The sequence below is a fragment of the Hippopotamus amphibius genome, chromosome 1, assembly GCF_030028045.1.
Source record: "Hippopotamus amphibius kiboko isolate mHipAmp2 chromosome 1, mHipAmp2.hap2, whole genome shotgun sequence".
In the NCBI taxonomy this organism is placed as follows: domain Eukaryota; kingdom Metazoa; phylum Chordata; class Mammalia; order Artiodactyla; family Hippopotamidae; genus Hippopotamus; species Hippopotamus amphibius.
The window spans coordinates 118,108,423-118,128,785 of record NC_080186.1 but is presented as its reverse complement, the minus strand read 5'-3'; the positions used below and the strand labels follow the sequence as shown (position 1 = coordinate 118,128,785).

General features: G+C 51.8%; 1 protein-coding gene and 1 non-coding gene across 2 annotated transcripts; both read left to right on the top strand.

Annotated features, from left to right (window-relative positions):
• The first annotated feature begins 10,484 nt into the window (after positions 1 to 10,484).
• TRNAG-CCC (transfer RNA glycine (anticodon CCC)) lies at positions 10,485 to 10,557 on the top strand. Its single transcript has one exon. It is a non-coding gene; the product is annotated as a tRNA-Gly (tRNA).
• A 1,895-nt stretch (positions 10,558 to 12,452) lies between these two features.
• On the top strand, positions 12,453 to 20,006 carry PKLR (pyruvate kinase L/R). The gene is given in 11 exon segments (XM_057746383.1): positions 12,453 to 12,477; positions 12,480 to 12,680; positions 14,928 to 15,019; positions 15,117 to 15,248; positions 15,399 to 15,585; positions 15,934 to 16,204; positions 16,327 to 16,477; positions 16,766 to 16,918; positions 17,013 to 17,179; positions 17,881 to 18,062; positions 18,679 to 20,006. Coding segments are annotated over 11 exon segments (1,668 nt in total). The 3' UTR covers positions 18,786 to 20,006.
• The last annotated feature ends 357 nt before the right edge of the window (positions 20,007 to 20,363 follow it).

The window sequence follows — 20,363 nt, the reverse complement described above, 5'->3', positions numbered from 1 at the left end:
CCACAACAAAATTACAAACAACCCAATTAGAAAATGGGCAAAGGGCCTGAGTAAACATTTCTTCAAAGAAAATACACAAATGGCCAATAAGCCATGAAAAGAAATGCAAATCAAAACCATAATGAGATACTACTTTACAACTTACTAATACGGCTATAGTAAAAACCAAAAAATAAGTGAAAAACCTGAAAATAGCAAACGTTGGTGAGGATATAGAGAAACTGGAATCCCCATGCATTGCCAGTGGCAATGTAAAATGGTGCAGTCGCTGGGGAAAGCAGTTTGACAGTTCCTCAAAATGTTAAACATAGAATTACTATAGGACCCAGCAATTCCTAGGTGTATAGGAATATATACCTACCTCCTAAGTATATACCCAAAAGAAAATAGAGACACAAACTTGTGCACCAATGTTCATTGCAGATTTTTCACAACAGCCAAAAGCTGGAAACAATCCAAGTGTCCATCAACAGAAGAATGGACAAACAAAATGTGGTATATACATAAAATGGAACGTTATTCAGCCTTAAAAAGGAAGGAACCTATCTGAAGTAGAACTAGAGAGAGGTCCAGGAAAACGTCATTACATAGTAAAATAAGACCCAGGTGAGGAGGGTGTGATATTGCTAACATTTGGCACTGTTGGGTTGCTAGGCCAGTCTGCCTCCACTTTGGGACAGGGGTCTATGAGGAAAAAGTAGGAACCTCGAAGGAAATTAGAGATCGGTCAACAGAACTTGAGTGCTAAGAAATTCCTCAGGGAACGTCACAATGCTGAAAAAAAGGAAGGTCTCACTCCAGTTTCCCCATCCTATACCATGATGCCCCGCCGACCCCAAAATCATCCCACCCTTCCCCTCTCAGCCCCACGCAGCTGGCCAGGCACACCTATATCATGGTTGTAGCTTCATGTGAAATAAGGCCACTGAGGGAAAATTCCCCAGAGCTGCACTTTGTAGCAGGTGGAGCTCCTAGAAGGGACCCCCAGGAGGAGGATGGATAGAAAGTGGAGACCAGGGACTTCCCTGTGGTCCAGTGGCTAAAACTTTGTGCTCCCAATGCAGGGGGCTGGTTCGATCCCTGGTCAGGGAACTAGATCCCTCACGCTGCAACGAAGATCCTGCATGCCACAGCTAAGACCCAGCACAGCCAAATAAATACATTAAACTAAATTAAATTTTAAAAAAAGGAAAATGGAGACCAATGGCAAGGGGGAGGGAGTTGGGGAGGATGGAGTGGAGATTGGCAGATGTAAACTATTATATATAGAATGGATAAACAACAAGGTCCCACATATAGCACAGAGAACTATATTCAGTACCCTATGATGAACCATAATGGAAAAGAATATTTAAAAAAAGGATGTGGGGGGGGGGGGCAGGGCTTCCTAGGTGGCGCAGTGGTTGAGAATCCGCCTGCCAATGCAGGGGACACAGGTTCGATCCCTGCTCCAGGAAGATCCCACATGCCGCGGAGCAACTAAGCCCGTGCGCCACAACTACTGAGCCTGCGCTTTAGAGCCTGTGAGCCACAACTATTGAGCCCACGTGCTGCAACCACTGAAGCCCACGTGCCTAGAGCCCGAGCTCCGCAACCAGAGAAGCCACGGCAACGAGGAGCCCGCGCACCGCAGCGAAAGAGTAGCCCCCACTCACCACAACTAAAAAGAAAGCCCGCGCACAGCAAAAAAAGACCCAACACAGACAATAAAATAATGAATAAATAAATAAATAAATTTATTAAAAAAAAAAAGAATGTAGGGGGGACTTCCTAGGTGATGCAGTGGTTAAGAATCTGCCTGCCAATGCAGGGGACACAGGCTCAATCCCTGCTCCAAGAAGATCCCATATGCCGCGGAGCAACTAAGCCCGTGCGCCACAACTATTGAGCTGCGACTACTGAAGCCTGCACGCCTAGAGCCTGTGCTCCGTAACCAGAGAAGCCACCGCGATGAGGAGCCCATGCACCACAATGCAGAGTAGCCCCTGCTCGCTGCAACTAGAGAAAGCCTGTGTGCAGCAACGAAGACCCAACGCAGCCAAAAAACAAAAAAGAAAAGAATGTATAGGAACTTCCCTGGTAGTCCAGTAGGAGTCTGCATGCTGTAGCTAAGACCTGGAGCAGCCTAAATAAATAAATAAATAAATAAATAAATAAATAAATAAATAAATAAATGTGTGTGTGTGTGTGTATATATATACATATATATGAATCATTTTGCTGTACAGCAGAAATTAACACAGTATTGTAAATCAACTGTAATTCAAATTAAAAAAAGTTTAAAAAAAGAAAGTGGAGACCAAAAACAAAACAAAACAGGGACTTCCCTGGTAGTCCAGTTGTTAAGACTCTGCACTTCCACTGCAGGGGGCACGGGTTCAATTCCTGGTTGGGAAACTAAGATCCCACAAAAGAACAAAAACAAACAAAAACCTAAAAAAAACAAAATGGAACGTGGAGACCAGGGCCCAGGGTGAGACAGGCCCGGATGGGCAGCCTGGTCATTTGAGATGTGCAAAGCATTCTTCCCACAAACACCCTATTTTTAGCATAGCTATTGAGTCACTGGCATTTGAAATCTGCTCTTTCATGTTTTTTTTTTTAATTTATTTTATTTATTTATTGGCTGCATTGGGTCTTCATTGTTGCACACGGGCTTTCTCTAGTTGCTGAGAGCGGGGGCTACTCTTCATTGTGGTGTGCAGGCTCCTCATTGCAGTGGCTTCTCTTGTTGTGGAGCATGGGCCCTAGGTGCATGGGCTTCAATAGTTGCAGCACATGGGCTCAGTAGTTGTGGCTCATGGGCTCTAGAGCACAGGCTCAATAGTTGTGGCGCACAGGCTTAGTTGCTCCGTGGCATGTGGAATCTTCCCAGGGCAGGGCTCGAACCCGTGTCCCCTGCATTGTCAGGCAGATTCTTTACCACTGTGCCACCTAGGAAGTCCCATGCTCTTTTATGTTTATTTTATCTCACTGAACCTTGACCTGTAAGATTTCCCCTGCGGTGTGTAGACCTTGGTCAAATCTTTCCAGCTCAAGAGTGGCAAAAAAAAAAAAAAAAAAAGAGTGGCAGAGCCACATCCAGACATGCAGAATCTGTTTCATCTGCCCTTTTTTTTGTTTAATTAATTAATTTATTGGCTGCATTGGGTCTTCATTGCTGCAAACAGGCTTTCTCTAGTTGCAGACAGTGGGGGGCGCAGGCTCCTCATTGCAGTGGCTTCCCTTGTTGCAGAGCATGGACTCTAGGCATGTGGGCTTCAGTAGTTGCAGCACACAGGCTCAATAGCTGTGGCTCATGGGGTTAGTTGCTCCTCAGCATGTGGGATCTTCCTGGAGCAGGGATCAAACCTGTGTCCCCTGCATTGGCAGGCAGATTCTTAATTCTTAACTGCGCCACCTAGGAAGTCCCTTGTCTGCCTTTAAGTCTGCTCATCTCCACACGGACACCTCCAAGGAGCCTGTGGATCCTTCCCAGAGCCATGTCTTCCTTCCCTCACCACCTACCCGTCGAGGCCCTGGGTCACCGCTCTCCTGCTCTGCTCCATGCCTGGTGGGGTGGGGAGGGGGACAGTTAACAAAGGACACAGGTAAGAGACAGGCGGAGGAGTAGCGGGAAGCCCAGAGCAGTCCAGAAAGCAAGGGATGGATGCTTTCAGGAAGAAGGAGGAGGCTCAGTGGGCCCTGTGGAGGCTGGGGCAAAGACCCTTCGAGAAGGGGCACAGCCTGCTAGGTAACGGGCCGAAGGAGGAGTGAGAACTCCTGGAGAAAGGCCCATTTAGTACCCACCTGGTTTGCTTCTGTGGTCTGATGGGAGTCAGGTATCAGCTGCCGGCTAGCGAACCCCTAGAGAAAAGAGCAGTTGAAATGGCCCCGGAAGGGAAGCCAATTCCAGGCTCCAGCCTTCCTTGTTCTAAAGTGGAACCAAAGTGGAACTAGCTCCAGCTAAAGTGGAGCTCCCTAGGTGGCTCCGTGGCGCAATGGATAGCGCATTGGACTTCTAAAGTGGAGCTCCCTGGGCCTAAGTGCTGCCTGAGTGCAAGTCTTGACTCCTCTCTCACCGGCTGGGTGAACTTCAATAAGTCACGTGACCTCTCTGAGTGGGCTCCAAATTGCAAACTGAGGATACCAGCGTGATTTAGGTGACCTGTGCGTGTTTTTAATGAATCAAAGGATAAATGTGTGCCCTATCTAATTAGCTCATAGAGCAGAGTTGAGAATCAAGAGTGGAAAGTAAGGAAAAGTTCTTTGTAAGTTCAAATCCAAGGAATTATTAATCCACTCTCATTGCAAACCCCAAGTTCAGGAAATGGGGGATGAGACCTGGGATTGAAGGAGAGAAGACTGATAGAGGGGAGGCCATGTCTCCCAGAAATAAAGCCTCTCCTTTCCCGTTTTCCAGTCTGGGACCTCCCAGAAGTGACCTTCCTAATAGAACACAGGGGAAGTCAGGGATCGTGTGGGCTCAGTCTGGCTAGGACGATAGCCCCTGGGCTCTCCTAGGCCCATCCTAACCCCACTGGGAATAGCACTTTTCATGCTATTTAATTGTTGATGAAACTGGGTCATTTGTTAGAAGAATTGCCTATGATCTGGGCTTGGCTGATGGCATCCTCCAGTCTTTGTTTTAACTCTTTCCTCTATTTCCTGTAACTAGTAGTTAGGTTGGAGGCTTCATTAGAATCAGAATTCTTCTGAGGCACGTACTCACTCCTGTTGAGTTCTATCAGGAGACAAACAGGCCTGGTTACCCCCACTTTTAATGGGGTTTTCATAGCTCTTGATGTGTTTTAAATTTAACTGAATGGAAGAAGGAGGCAAGAAAGCCCATCTAATGATGACAGAGAGGAGGTGAAATCTAGATGGTTGAACAGAAATTTTGTTAACCAGAGAAAATATGGAAGTTATAGAGAACCATGCATGCAAAGGCAAGGCACTGAGAGTGTGTAAGGATTCTGGTGTGGGCTGAGGATCGAGGAAGGGAGGCAATGTGGCTAGAAGTGACCTGGGTCCAGGTAGGGAAAGGATTTACATGCCCTGATAACTCAGTAATGTCTTGAACACAGCAGGTTGATCAGACCTGATTTTCAGACAGACAACTTTGGCTGCAGCGGGAGGCTCCCCTGCAGGTGGGGACCTACCAGCGATGGAGACCCCAGGCAGGAAAAGTCTGGCCAGTTGATGAGTGGAGGTGGGCCGCAGTCCCTGGCAGAGGATAGAGAAAGGGCGCATTTGGAAAATGTTTGGAATTGCCAGGTTTTGTTGGCTGATGTTAGACGTGGGTGGTGGGAGTCTCCCAGTTTCACTAAGATACAAAGTTGAGGAGGTGGAGCAGGATGGGGAGAGGGTCAGGGATAGAAAAGAAGTTGCTTGTCTGTAGTAAAAGGTGCAGGGGTGCAGGGGGGCTGCCCAGCGGTGTGTGGCCCCACCACGGTGGTGAGAGATGGCCTGTTGGATATGAGTGTCTGCAGCCCAGGAGAGAGGCTGGGACAGGCTGGGCCCCATTGAATCACAGTGAGAGCTGGGTCCCCTCATTCATCATTCGCATTGAGCTATCTATTGAGCACCTACTAGGCACTAGGAGTATTGTAGTGGACAAACAGACAAAATCCCTGTCCTGAAACTGACCATCTAGGTGGAGTGGGAACACATTTAACAAATGAAGTGTGTAAAAGTCAAGCAGGAAAGGAGAGCAAAGCAGGGAAGGGAAGATTGCAATGTTCCATGGAGTGATCAGAGAAGGCCTCACTGGTGAGGTGACACGTGAAAAGAAATCTGAAGGAAGTAATAAGCAAGGTATTACTTCCTTATCTAGGGGAAGAGCATTCTCTAGAGACAGAGGAGGGAACAGCAAATGCAGCAGCCTCTCTGAGGCAGGAGTTGATCTACCTTGTCTGAGAAACAGCAAGGAAGTCAGTATGACCTGATTGAAGGCACAAGAGGAGGAGGATTGAGAGGCAGCAGGGCCTTGTAACAGCTTTGGCTTTTACTCCTGGTGTGATGGGCAGATGAGTGGGCATTAAGCAGACTGTTCTGTTCTCACCCTCTACCTCCTCTTCCCCCAACCTCAGGGTATGGCTCTTCCACTCACCCCTCCTCTCACCAGAGTGCAGCCCTCTGCCTTGCCCCACACGCGACATGGGAGCTGGGCCAAATGGGACAGGCCTTCACAAAAAGCTCCAGGAGGAGGCAAACGCCTGGGTCCACAGACCCATGTTCATAGCAGCTTTACTCATACTAGTCAAAAGGCGGCAACGACCCAAATGTCCATCAACAGAGGAATGGATAAACACAGTGTGGTATGTACATATGACGGAATATTATTCAGCCTTAAAAAGGAAGGCAATTTTGACACATGAAACCGCAGGGGTGAATCTTGAAGGCATTGTGCTAAGTGAAATACGCCAGACACAAAAGATAAAATACTGTGTGATTTCACAAACATAAGGTACCTAGAGGAGTCAAATTCATAGAGGCAGAAAGTAGAATACTGGTTACCAGGAACTGGGGAGAGAGAAGAATGGAGAGTTACTGTTTAATTGCTATAGTGTTTCTGTTTGAGTTGATGAAAAAGTTTTGGGAATAAATAGTAGTAGTTACCCAACACTGTGAATGTACTGAAGGCCACTGAATTGTACACCTAAAAATGGTTAAAATGGTAAATTTTATCTTACGTATATTTTACCACAATTTTTTTTCAGAAGAAAAAGGAGACCTGGGCCCAGACTGGCCTCTGCCTCTAGCTCCTCTCTGCCTAGTTTCCTCCCATGCCAGTGAGGGATTCCGTGGATGGACTTCAGGGAGTCCATTACAAAAGTTGTGAGCAAAATTGAGGCCTCTCTTCAGATGCAAGGAGCCCAAAGTCTACTTTGGACATGGGAGCTGGGCCAAATGGGACAGGCCTTCACAAAAAAAAGTTCAGAATAGTATGGATAGTGCCATGCTGCCACTTGAATAAAAAAGGGAACAATTATATCTTTTTTGTACCTGCATTATCTATTTCTTGGAGCATACATAGAAAATTCCAAAATCTGGTAACGTGCAGAGGGGGAACTGAGTGGCTGGGCAGGGGGATGACGTTGGGAAGGAAGAAACTCTTGACCTCTACTTTGTACCTCTGAATTTTGTACATTGTGCGAATATCTATTCAAATAAACGTAAATACATTTTGGACAAATTCTATGGCACTCTTGGAAATACAAAGGCAGGGCCCCACTCCTGATATTCCGATGACTGCAGTGGCAGAGGAGTCACTATATTTGCAGAACAGGAGCAACAGTTCCGAGCTCTCTGTTCGAGCAGCGCTCCCAGCACGTCCACGTACGTTATCGCGCGGAGGGCTCCGGAAGGTTTATTATCTCGTTTTGCAGAAGACGAAACCGATGCTCAGAGTGTCTCTCCGCCGCACCCCGGCTCGCAGTGGGGGCGGGGGCGCGGCCCGGCGGCCTCCTCAGCCCCGCGGCTCCGCCCTCACCTTTGCGCCCGCGGGCGGCTCTCGGGCGCCCCTCGCAGGCCTGCCGGCAGCCTTTTCCCGAATGCGGAGGGCGGGTGTTTTCTGGTTTGCAGAATAAAGCCACTTTAGGCGGAGGACAAAGACTAGACTTTGTGTGCGTGTGTGAGCGCTCAAGTGTGCACATGCCCGGGGGGGGGGGGGGTGTGTGAGTGTGTGTCTCTGTACGAAAACGTGTGTGAGGTTCCTGCGTGTCTGGGTGTGTGTGTCTGCTGTATGTGCTGGTGGTGTGAGTGTAGACGCGGTGTGTGTCAGGGTTGGCGGGGGTGTGCATGGGTGGAATGGGGGGATGTGTGTGTGTGCATCATTCAGTCTCTCCTGGTGCCCCCTGTGTCCCGGACACAACTCCATCACCCCACCTGACACACTTTATTAAGGCTTCCTGCCAGCACTCCTGTCCCTCCCTGGCCTAGGCAGGGAGCCTGAGTTGGCCTGGGACGGGGCGCATGGCAGGGGCCCGAGCCACGGCTGTGTGCGTTTGATGTCGTATGAGTGGCGTATGTGTATGTCTGAAGGTGTCAGGGTGTGTGTGTTTGCGGGCATGGGGAGGGGTCTTATCTGACAAGGCGCAGTCCACCCATCCTGTGTGGATTCTGGGGGCCTGTAGTCCTTCTCCCAGATTTCTCACCCACAGGCCTCCTGCTCAGGGCTGCCTGACCCCGTGACAAAGAGCAGGCCACCTCTCCTGTGGTTACGTGTGGAGCCAGGGTCAGCCAGACTGCTTTTCCCCTGTGGCCTGATCGTAGGTCAAAGCTTCTGTCCCTCGGCTGCATAAGACAGGGGCTGCTTTGGGGCACCTGCCGCCACCTCCTGTGGGCCACCTGGGACTTGGATCTCTAGGATTCTTGTCCTCCCAACTGGTCCTGGAGTCAGTTCGAAATCCCTAGGCCAATCTTAAAGGTCCCTTTCCAACCCCCAAGTACAAGACCTGAGTCCCCAGCCTCCGAGGTCTGTTATGTTCACTCTGGTAACAATTTTGTCCATCTTTATTTGTTCTGTCTTCTATCTGGAGAGCCTAGGACCCCAAGCTCATTCCCCCTCGGGAAGTCCTTGCCACTGTCTGTCTTCTGTCTTTGCCAACCAGGGTCTCAGGCTTCTCCCCTTTTCTTCCACTTAAACAGTCCTGAGAGGGAAGGAATGGAGCTTGGTGGTTACCATTCAGACTCTAGAACCACACTGTCTGAGCCTGAATCCCAGCTCCACCACTGGCAAGATTTTTAGCTCCAGACAAGTGTATCAGACCAAAGTCTTTCTGAAATTAATTAGATAATTTGAGGAGTGTTTCATAAAAGGATTATGTGCAAAGGTATGGGCAGGGTGTTGGTAAACCATAAGGGATACTGCATTACCCCAGAGCCAGTAGCAGTGGCTTAGATACCACCCTAGTTACCACCCTTAGGGGCCCAGGAGATGGAGGGAGCATAGTTCCTAGAATCTGGAGAGAGAGGGCCCCCCAGCAGGTGCTGTGGGCCCCTCACAGGGGGGAGGGGCAGGTAAACGCCCAGCCTTCCTCTCCCCCATATCATCGCCTATTGGTGCCACTCTCCACAGCCAAGCCCTGCAGAAGCCATGGGGCAAGGCCTTCAGCCTCCTGGCCGCAGAGCAGAGTGGAAAGGGTAGAGAAAGGATCTGGAGTGGCAACAGAAGATGCTCACCGCACCCTGATGGCCTCTGTTCCCTCATCTGTAAAACAGGCTATTAGGGGAATTCCCTGGTGGTCCAGTGGTTAGGACTCTGTGCTCTCACTGCCAAAGGCCCAGGTTCAATCCCTGGTCAGGGAACTAAGATCCCACAAGCTGCACAGCATGGCCAAAAAAAATTTTTTTTAATTAATTTATTTATTCACTGGCCACATTGGGTCTTTGTTGCTGCATGTGGGCTTTCCTAGTTGTGGAGAGCAGGGGCTACGCTTCGTTGTGATGCACAGGCTTCTCATTGTGGTGGCTTCTCTGGAGCACAGGCTCTAGGCGAGCATGGGCTTCCGTAGTTGTGGCACCTGGGCTCAGTAGTTGTGGTGCACAGGCTTAGTTGCTCCACAGCATATGGGATCTTCCCAGCCCAGGGATCAAACCTGTGTCCCCTGCATTGGCAGGCAGATTCTTAACCACTGTGCCACCAGGGAAGTCCCCCCCCAATTTTTTTTAAATAATAAAATTAAACAGACTATTAATCCAACCTGCCTTCTTGATTGTCGTGATGATGAAAGGAAAGGGTGTATATGAGGCCGTGGATGCTGTTCCAGCACATGCTGAGTGCTCAGTGAGCAGATCCAACCGTCTGCCTGTTGATTTTAGTGATGAATTGGCATGTCAAACTTAAGCCTGTCTGAAACAGAAACCTTGAATGTTTTCCCCTGCAAACCTCTTTCTTCCCTAGTCTTAGTAAGTGGTATGACTATCTACGCAACTGCTCAGGCCAGACTCCTCAGTACCATCCTTCTGGGGATGGAAGCCTCCTTCTCCCTCTCCCCACATCTCTCCATGATTCCATCCTGTCTGCTTTTCGCCAAAATATGTCTCAAATCTGTCTCCCTCTCTCCATCTCCACTGCCACTATGCTAGTCCTCCCACCTACATTACTCCTAAAACCCCTTACTGGTCTCCCTTCACCTACAATCTGGTCTCCCCCACCCAGCCAGGGGGTTCTAAAGCATCAGTTGGATGTCACCCCCCTGGGTGAGCCCACTGCCCTCCAAGGGCCTGCTTCGTTCTCCAGTTTCACCAGGGACCACGCCACTCCACGCCAGGCTCAGGGCCTCACTGCAGCTTGCTGTCTCTTTAGCACCAGGCTTTTTCCTTCCTCGGAGGCTTGGCATATATTATTTCCAACCCCACAGAAAACTCCTTGCTCCAAATGGTCCCCACTGGTTCCTCCTACTCCTTCAAATCTCAGCTTAAATATGATCACTTCAAAGAGGCCTTCCCCAACCACCTCATCTAAAATACATCCCACCCCCCACCCCCTGCTCAGGACTTCCCTGGTGGTCCAGTGGTTAAGACACTGCGCTCCCAATGCAGGGGGCCCGGGTTCAATCCCTGGTCAGGGAACTAGATCCCGCATGCTGCAACAAAGATCCTGCAGATGGCAATGAGGACCCCGCGTGTCCCAACAAAAACCTGGCGCAGCCAAGTAAATAAATATTAAAAAGAAAAAATCCACCCCCACTTTCTCCTCACTGGCTTCTCTGTTCCGGCAACCTGATCCATCCCTTCATAGCACTTACACAATATGGAGTTATACATTTATTTGTTTGACACTTGTTTATAGTCTGTCTCCCCACCCTACTATAAATTCTATAGAAGGGCACACGCTCTGTCTGTTTTGCGCACCACTGTGTCCTCAAGACCTAGCACTGAGTAAGTGCTCAATAAATATTGCAGATGGCCAATGAGCAAATGGCAGCCAATGTGATAATGACAGTGATGCTATCAGAGCCCTTCCAGAGAATCCCACTATATGATCAAAATGCGCCCCATCCCCTTTGTTTAGCCTCCAGTCCCTACTGTAGATGCCCTGCTTCCTAGATTCATCCAGGGCTAACTTCAGTAAAGTACAAAGAAAAAGGAACCATATCACTGGCCAAAAAAACAAACAAACATACTCTCTATTCAGGTTGATGACCAGACAGTGTGAATGGATTGAAAATTTATCAGGAAAAATGGATGGGGGGGGTGGGGAATGCCAGAAGACAGGGGCAGAGGGCCAGCAGGTCTGGGGGAGGGACTCTGTGTGGGGACAGGGGTGGCCCACTGGGTGTGCCCCTTTTCTTTTCTCTGGTTCCCTTCGATAAGGCCAGCAGTTTTGCTCTCCTCTCCCCCCACCCTCCACAGTCCGGGGGCCCCAGCTCTGCATTTTGGAAGCATGTCAGTGGAGGAGAACATGCAACACAAGTGGCTTTTGTCATGGATCTCTAAGTCCCAAAGAGATTTAGCAAAGTCCATCCTGGTTGGGGCTCCAGGAGGTAAGAAGGGCAACAGATGCCACTGAAAAGAAGGGGAACATGAGGGTGGAAATCAGGAATGGGGTGGGGGGTACAAAGGATCGATGTCTGCTGCTGGCTAGGGAGGATCTGTGTTCCTTGGGGTCTCCTCTGTGTTAATTTATGGACCCTGGTCGGGACTTCTTCTCCCAGCTCCAAGAGGCAGGGCAGAGGGGAGCCTGCAGCATGGGAGGCACGGGGTGCTCCTGTGGTTCCTGGACTCTGGTCCCTGGTGCACAGGGCTTCCAGTGACAGGGGAGACACTGGTGACACTTTAACCAGGATGCAGAACTGATCCCCAGCCCAGCGGGGCCTCATGCCTCTGGTAGCTTGACAGTGCGGAGCAGACCCCGAGACAGACAGGCGAGCAGTGGCATGGAGGGTGTGGCTGGCCGTGGGGCTCCTCTTCCTCTGGGCTGGGCTGGGCTGGGTCAAGCGGCTGGGACTTCAGGACCTGGAGTAGCATTGAAGGGGCTGAGGAAACTCAGAGGAGGGGGTGGGAGGCCAGCCAGTTGCCGGGGGTTGGAAGGAAGAATACAGGGACCTTAGGAGAGGAAACTGGGTGAGTCCCAGCCTGGAAATGAGGGACCATTGTGAACTAGATATCAAGGAGGTGGCGGAGGCTGAGAGAAGTCAGCAGCTAGAGGGCAAGGAGTCCAGGGTTGTGAGGGATCAGATAAGCTGGGTGCTCAAGAACTTGAGCCTGGACTTAGTCAGACCTGGATGGGAATCCCATCTCTGTGACTTAGAAGCTGTACGACCTTGGGCAATTTATTGAACCTTTCTCAGCTTCTGTTTCCTTGCCTATAAAGTGGGGATAATTACAGAGCATTAAACAATACCTGCTTCCTAGCACCCTTGTGAGTAAATAAGATAATGTATGCACAATGCCCAGCTCATAAGAAGACTCAGCAAAAGCTGGAGCGCTGAGGGAAGGAATAGAGAGTGTGCTGAGATGAGAGGATGGGGAGGAGAGGCAGGTGCCCACGCAGCCTTCTTCCACTGCAGGACCAGCGGGGTACCTGCGGCGAGCTAGCGTGGCCCAGCTGACCCAGGAGCTGGGCACTTCCTTCTTCCAGCGGCAGCAACTGCCAGCTGCTATGGCAGACACCTTCCTGGAACACCTCTGTCTGCTGGACATCGACTCTGAACCTGTGACCGCTCGAAGTACTAGCATCATCGCCACCATTGGTAAGCTCCCTCTGTCCCCTCCTGCAGCATCACAGGGCCTCTGGGGTGTTTCTCAAGGTGCTTCCTCATCTTTTGTGTCCTTTGAGGCTTCTCCATTCGACTGAAGTCATTCATTCAACGAGTATTTGTTGAGCGCTTGCTGAACAAGCTTCTGGGTCCTGGGAGTAGATCAGGGATCAGGTCCTGGGAGTAAAATGAAATAAACAGACAAAGATCCTTACCCCTGGGGAGCTGACAATCTAGCTGGGTGGGACAATAATTAATAAACATAATACATTATTTTGAAAAGTAAGGAAATTATTTAGTGTCTTATAAACTGATAAGTACTATTGGAAAAAAAAAAGAAGAAAGAAAGAAAAAGAAAAATCAAGCATGGTTAAGGGGCACCAGGATGCAAGGGCAAGAGGGAGGTTGCAGTCCTAATAGGGACTCAGGTTAGCCATTGTTGGGAAAACTACACCTGAGCAAAGACTTGAGGGAGATGAGAAAATGAGCCTGCAGATGTCTGGGGGAAGAGAGTTCTAGGCAAAGGAAACAGTCAGCACCAAGGCCCTACGTCAAGGAGACTGGAAACCATCAAGGGGAAGAGTAACAGAAATGAAGAGGTTGGAGGAAGGGGAAGATCATGTAGGGTTTAGTAGGCCATTTGTAAAATTTGAGTTGAGTTTTCCTCCAAGTGTAATGGGAAACTCCTGCAGAGTTTTGAGCAGGAGAATGACATGCTCTTACTCACGTCTTAACAGAACCACCCTGGCTGCTGTATTGCAAATAGATTGGGGGGGCGAGCGGGGGTGGGGGGGGAGAAGGGCAGAAGCTGCTCTTGCAGTATTTCTGGTTTAGACCAGGTGGTGGCAGTGGAGCTGATGAGAAGTGATCAGATTCTGAATGCATTTGTGAAGGCAGAGCCAACAGGATATGATGGATTGGATATGGGACGGGGATGAGGGTGAAAACGGAGTCAAGGATTACTCCCAGGTTTTTGACATGGGGAACCAGAAAAATGCATTATCAACTGAGCAGGAAAGACTGTGATGGAAAGGTCTGGAAGGCAAGGAGATCAGTTCAGTTTGGGCATGTTGAGTTTGAGACCATATTAGGCACACAAGTGTGGTACAGAGTAGGCAGTCAGATACACAACTCTGGGTTTGGGAGACGGGTCTGAATTGGAGATATAAATTTGGGAGTTGTTGGCATATTGATGGTAAAGCCATGAGACTAGTTGAGACCACCAAGGGAGTGAAGGTAAAATGACAAGAGAAGAAAATGAAGCATCTAACATTAAGGGGGGGTAAGGAGCAAGAGAGACTGAGAAGGAGCGGCCAGTGATGTAGGAGTAAACCAAGGGAGGGTGGTGTCCTGGAGGCCAAGTGAAGAAGGTACATCAAGGACGTGTGTCAAATGCTGCTGATGGACCAGCTCTGATGAGGACTGAGAACTGTTCATTAAATTTAGCAACAACACAGAGGTTCTTGGTGACCTTGACAAGAATAGATGTAGTGGAGAGTGGGTACAAGGAGAACAGGGCGAGGGGAATTGGAGGCAGCAAGTACAGAGATAACTCTTGCAATGAATTTTGCTGTGAAGGCGAGCAAAGGAATAGGGCTGTAGCTAGAGGAGGGACTGGAATTAGGAGCTTTTTTTTTTTTAATGAATGAATGAAAGAAATAACAGCAGGTTTACATGCTGATGGGAATGATCTAACATAAAAGGAAAACATGGATGACATAGAGGACTGGGGAATGGCTGAATCTGTTTTTGAGCTGGTGAGAAGGAGACCCAGTGCACAAGTGGAAGAACTGACATTAGGGAGGGACTGGAGAGGTTGGTCAGCTGGGTCTCAATTACACAGCTGTCCTATCAGCAGAGCAGGGATGGAATAGACCTCAACTCTCCTCAGTCCAGTATGAGGCCTCTCAGCTCTAAAGCCTGGTACCCCAAATGCCCTCAACTGGCACCATCCCCTTCTCATAAGCTGGGGTTACCCCTGCACTGCAGCACTTAACGTCTCTGCCAACACAGTTATCTCAGGCCTGGCTGAGCCCACCCTTCTAGGGCCCCACAGTGCAAGGAGGCGGGTGATATCTGGCGAGGGGAACAGAGTTTCTGACCTGTGAGCAGGGGTGGCTTTGGGAACAAAGGTCAGGTAACAGGACTTATGTGGCCTGGGGCAGCTCTGAGGGTAGTGATGGGTTCGGCTGTCTCTCAGGTTTGGGGAGAAAGTTGTCTGAGTGGGATCTCTGGTTCCAGGGCCGGCTTCTCGCTCCGTGGAGCGCCTCAAGGAGATGATCAGGGCCGGGATGAACATTGCGAGACTCAACTTCTCCCACGGCACCCACGAGGTTCAGGGCGGGGCCGCGGGGAGGCGGGCGGGGCTAGAGGATGCCCCGGGGTCCCGGCCACCTTCCCCTGAAATCCTCGCTCTGTTCCCGTCCCCAGTACCATGCCGAGTCCATCGCCAACATCCGGGAGGCTGTGGAGAGCTTTGCCACTTCCCCGCTCAGCTACCGACCCGTGGCCATTGCTCTGGACACCAAAGGACCGGAGATACGCACTGGGATCCTGCAGGGGGTGAGAGGCGGCCTGAGACCCGCGGAGCCCGGGGGACCGAGAAGGGGGCGGGGCGGCGCGGAGGTAGCTGCGGGGAGGGCGGAGCATGGGGAGGGCGGAGCATGGGGAGGGCTGCTGCGGAACTCAGTCCTCCTCGGGCCCCGCCCCTAGGGCCCGGCGTCAGAAGTGGAGCTAGTGAAGGGCTCCCGCGTGCTGGTGACCGTGGACCCCGAGTTCCGGACGCGCGGGGACGCGAACACCGTGTGGGTGGACTACCCCAATATCGTCCAGGTCGTGCCGGTGGGGGGCCACATCTACATTGACGACGGGCTCATCTCCCTAGTGGTCACGAAGATCGGTGCGGACGCGCCTCCCGCCCTGGCCCTGCGCAGTGCGCGCACGCTCTGCCTTTTGGCTCCCGCACTCGCCCTTCACACCCACCACACCTTCCCCTGGCCACCCGGCCCGCGAGCCCCCGGCGTCCCGACTCCTGGGCTCACCCTGGGTTGGGGCTGGACTGGCGGGTTAGTAGTTTCTTCCAGAGACGCCCACCCTGTGCCTATTCGGTGCAGAGCCCAGGTCGAGGACGAAGAGACGAATAAGACATCGTTCCGCTCTCTTGGGGCTCCAGTCCCCGTGTTCCCGCTGCCTTGACTATGCCCCCGGCCCCACCCCTGACCTAGGCTGACTCTTTCCATGCCCGCAGGTCCAGGGGGGCTCGAGACCCAAGTGGAGAACGGAGGTGTCCTGGGCAGCCGGAAGGGCGTGAACTTGCCCGGGGCCCAGGTGGACCTGCCCGGGCTGTCCGAGCAAGATATCCAGGACCTGCGCTTCGGCGTGGAGCATGGCGTGGACATCATCTTTGCTTCGTTTGTGCGGAAAGCCAGCGACGTGGCTGCCGTCCGGGGTGCTCTGGGGCCGGAAGGACAGGGCATCAAGATCATCAGCAAAATCGAGAACCACGAAGGCGTGAAGAAGTGAGGCTTGGCCTTTATTCCCATCAGGCCCTACCCATCCCCATCGCCCCTCCTCTTCTCCTGCCTGCCTCTCCCTGGCATCTCTTGGCTCTCCCTCAGCCCCGACTCCCCCAACTGCCCAGGTTTGATGAAATCCTGGAGGTGAGCGACGGCATTATGGTGGCACGGGGTGACCTGGGCATTGAGATCCCAGCCGAGAAGGTTTTCCTGGCCCAGAAGATGATGATCGGCCGTTGCAACTTGGCAGGAAAGCCCGTCGTCTGTGCTACACAGGTTTGGAGTGAGCCCTGGGGGCGGGGCCCTCTGTGGGTCTGGGGACACCTGAGGGTGAAAACCCACTCCTTAGATCTCTAGCACGTTTTGCTGTCCTGTGTTTGACCCTCAAAAAGCAAAGCTAGGAAGAGATACTGTGACCCCCATTTTCAGATGAGGAACCAGAACAGCCAGGATCACACAGTTTGTCACTGTGACCCTGACTTTCAGGGCCCTCAGAGAGTGTGGGAGTCCCAGAAATAGTTCAGAGTATGACTCCTACAGCTCTGACATCCAGATGTCCCCCAGATGCTGGAGAGCATGATCACTAAGCCCCGGCCAACCCGAGCAGAGACGAGCGACGTGGCCAACGCGGTGCTGGATGGGGCAGACTGCATCATGCTGTCGGGGGAGACTGCCAAAGGGAACTTTCCTGTGGAGGCTGTAAAGATGCAGCATGCGGTAGGAGCTCAAGATGCAAGGCAAACGGGCTGGAAAACCACATCCCTTCCAGGTCCCAGTACCCCTGCTCAGCCTGACCTCCTGGTGCCCACAGATTGCCCGGGAGGCAGAGGCTGCCGTGTACCATCGGCAGCTCTTTGAGGAGCTGCGCCGGGCAGCACCCCTGAGCCGGGATCCCACTGAGGTCACCGCTATTGGCGCTGTGGAGGCTGCCTTCAAGTGCTGTGCTGCTGCCATCATCGTGCTGACCACAACTGGCCGGTGAGGGAGACCCTGGGAACACCAAGACAGGGCTTGGAGTCGAGGGCAGGCTGGGATGGGCCCCAGGCTTGGGTGTCGTCTAATCATCAGAGGAGAGGTAGCTCGCGGAGCTGGAGGCACAGAGAGGGAGCTCTTGGAGCACACCAGGAATGGTGCCTGTGAACCCCAGGGGGTTGGAAGGGTAAGGCGGCATCACTGGGTGCATTGACCTCCAGGCCATGTAGGCTCCTGGGGCTCAGAGGCAGGTCTTCTGCATTTGGCCCACAAAGCCTTTCAACGCGGAGGTGTTGCAGAAGGGCTCAGAAGGTCTGCGTTCAAGTCTTTGCTCTGAAACTTAGCTATGACACCTTGAGTAAGTCACCCAGGCTCTGTAAGCCTCCTCCATTTGCTCCTGGGGTTGTGAGGATTAGCAAGGGACATTTGTAAGTTAAGTACTATATAAAGGTGCATTCCCAGGAGGGTTTTCTGTTTTTCAAAGAGCTTTCTCCTTATTATCTCTTTTGATATTTTTTTAAATCACCTCATGTCATCCTTGTGTGGTAAGAAAGGCGGGTATTCTTATACCCACTTTACAGGTGAGAAAACTAAGGCCTGGAAAAATGCGATGCCTTACCTAGGGTCACAGAGCTTATTGGTGGCACCTGGAACCAGAACGCAACACTCTTTCACTATTCTGGGGTGACCTTGTCTACCTTCTTAAGCTCAGCCCAGCTTCTGTCTCGGTACCGACCTCGGGCAGCAGTCATTGCTGTCACCCGCTCTGCCCAGGCTGCCCGCCAGGCCCACCTGTGCCGAGGAGTCTTCCCTGTGCTCTACAGTGAACCCCCAGAGGCCATCTGGGCAGACGATGTGGATCGCCGGGTCCAATTTGGCATTGATACTGGTGAGCCACCTAGACTCCCTCCGCACCCACTCCTGGACTTGTATAATGAGTCCTCCAACCCCACTCCCCACACCCACCCAAAGGGCCTTGACTCTCTCCTCTGGTCCCAGATTTTTTCGGTGAGATTAACTGAGACTGAAATATTTGCGCTTCCAGGGGTGGAGGGAACATGCTGAAGGAAGAGGGCAGAGGGAGAGAAGTCAGGGGTCAGGACCAGCCCTAAGTCAGCGTAGCTGCTGCCTCCACCAGGTGGCTAAAGCCAGGCATGACACAAGGAGTAAGAAGTGAGAGGAGAAAGGGGGCCCCAGTGCCCTGCAGCTGCAACTAACATCTAATTGACAAGTGGCTGTGCTCATACCTCACATCTTGCTATCAGCATAGCCACACAGGTGGAGACAGCAACACACCCCATGCCACCCCACGGGCACACCTGCAGCTCTGATAGACCACAGTGGCCACACTCGTGCGGTGCCACCTGTGGGACATACTGCACAGTTTGCCTCAGGCCCCTCATTCCCTACTGAGTGGCCTTGAAGAGGCGAAGGGTGGTGTCTGGGTCTAATTACGGGGCTGGCCTGGGTCCCTCAATGGCTGGTTTTCACCTTCCTTCCCCCAGGAAAGCTCCGTGGCTTCCTCCGTTTTGGGGACCTGGTGATTGTGGTGACAGGCTGGCGACCGGGCTCTGGCTATACCAACATCATGCGCGTGTTGACCATAACCTGAGGTGCCCCTCCCACTCTGACTGAGCCAGCCCTGGGCCCGTCCCTCCTCTCTGCTCCCCTCCTACAGCCCCACACCTGAGTCTTCTCTACTCCCAATCCTCCCTAGCCCAGGCCACATCTGCCACCCAGCCCCCTTCCAGGGTGCCCCCTCCCCCTCTCCGTTTCACACAGGCCTTGAAAATCTGTATCCAGTTAAGCACTGGCCATCCAACAGTACCAGTAGTACTTTCCCTGCATCCAGTGCTCTCAGCTGATCCCTAAGATGCTCTGAGCCTTTAATCCCAGCTTAACTGGTTGATTCTATTCCCCCAGGCTTCCCATATCTGGGGGTGGAGGGGAGGGGAACAGGGCAGTCATGTCCACAGTCTCCACAAAATCTCTATTTTAAAACTATTTCGTATCCACGCAGTTTGACATTCTCATATGTGGCCCTCATGATAATCTGGGCGTCCCCCGAGGAGAGTGCTCCCTCTCTCCTTCATTGTGACTGTCAGTGACATCAAAGCACCACCCTTTTGGGGAAGCTAGGGTAGATGGAAGCCCAGGAGCGCCGAGAGCCAGGCGGGCTCATCCCGTCCCTGTCTCTACCACCTCTAGGCTTGCAGGCTGCTCCCTGGCTGCTCTCATACCCACCTCGTCCTTGCTGGGTCAGGTGTCCTGCTGCTTCCTCCTGTACCCTGAAATGCCCACTTTGTTCCCACACACAAACCAGGAGCCAAAACAAGTGTCTCTATTTTCTTTTTAAACCCAGCTGTTTGGAAGCAATATAAAACTTCTCCCACACACCCAGAACCCCAGAACTCCCCACCCAGGAGAAAGGAGATTTAGGGTCCTGGCCCCACATTCTTTGATGCTGTAGAATAGGTGTGGGGACAGAAGGGTGGGGCGGGGGTGGGGTTCTCTTGTCCCTGAGAAGGCAGAGGTACTGGCTAGCCTGCCCTTCCCCAGGCTTGGATACCTCAGGCCCTCCCATTGCTCCTGCAACAACAGCAAACACAGTAGGAAGGGAAAGAAACCTAAAAATAAGAACAGTCCTCCGCCCCCTCTCAGGTGGCCTTCCTGCTCCTCCTTAGGGAGAGGGTTAAGTATTGCTGCTGATGGGAGTTGGGCACACAAAGCTGGCACGGAGGTGCCCTACCCATTCCTGTCTCCCTACCAGGAGGGGCAGGGAGAGAAGGATAAATGAATATGTAAATAAAATGAATTGATAATAAAATTGGCAAATGACTGAATAAATAAGAGTACATAAATAAGGGAGGAAGGAAAGAAAAAATTCCATCTAAGGATTCAGCCGCTTGCCCCCCACCTGGGGGGAATCTAGGCTGGCACATTAAATAGGGGATGTCAACAATCAAGGGGGACATCACTGGGACAGGGGCATAGGGAGGTGGCTCCCAGTTTACAAAAAGGCAGTTCTACCACAGAGACAGAGAGTGCAAGGAACTTGGCAGGAGATATGCGTTCCCACTCAGGGGGTATAGACAGGGAGGGTCCACGCATGGCAGTAAAGCTGGATGCCCACACCAGGGACCCAAGACATTAGTTGACAGCAGTGGGGGCACAGGTAATTGGCAGTGCC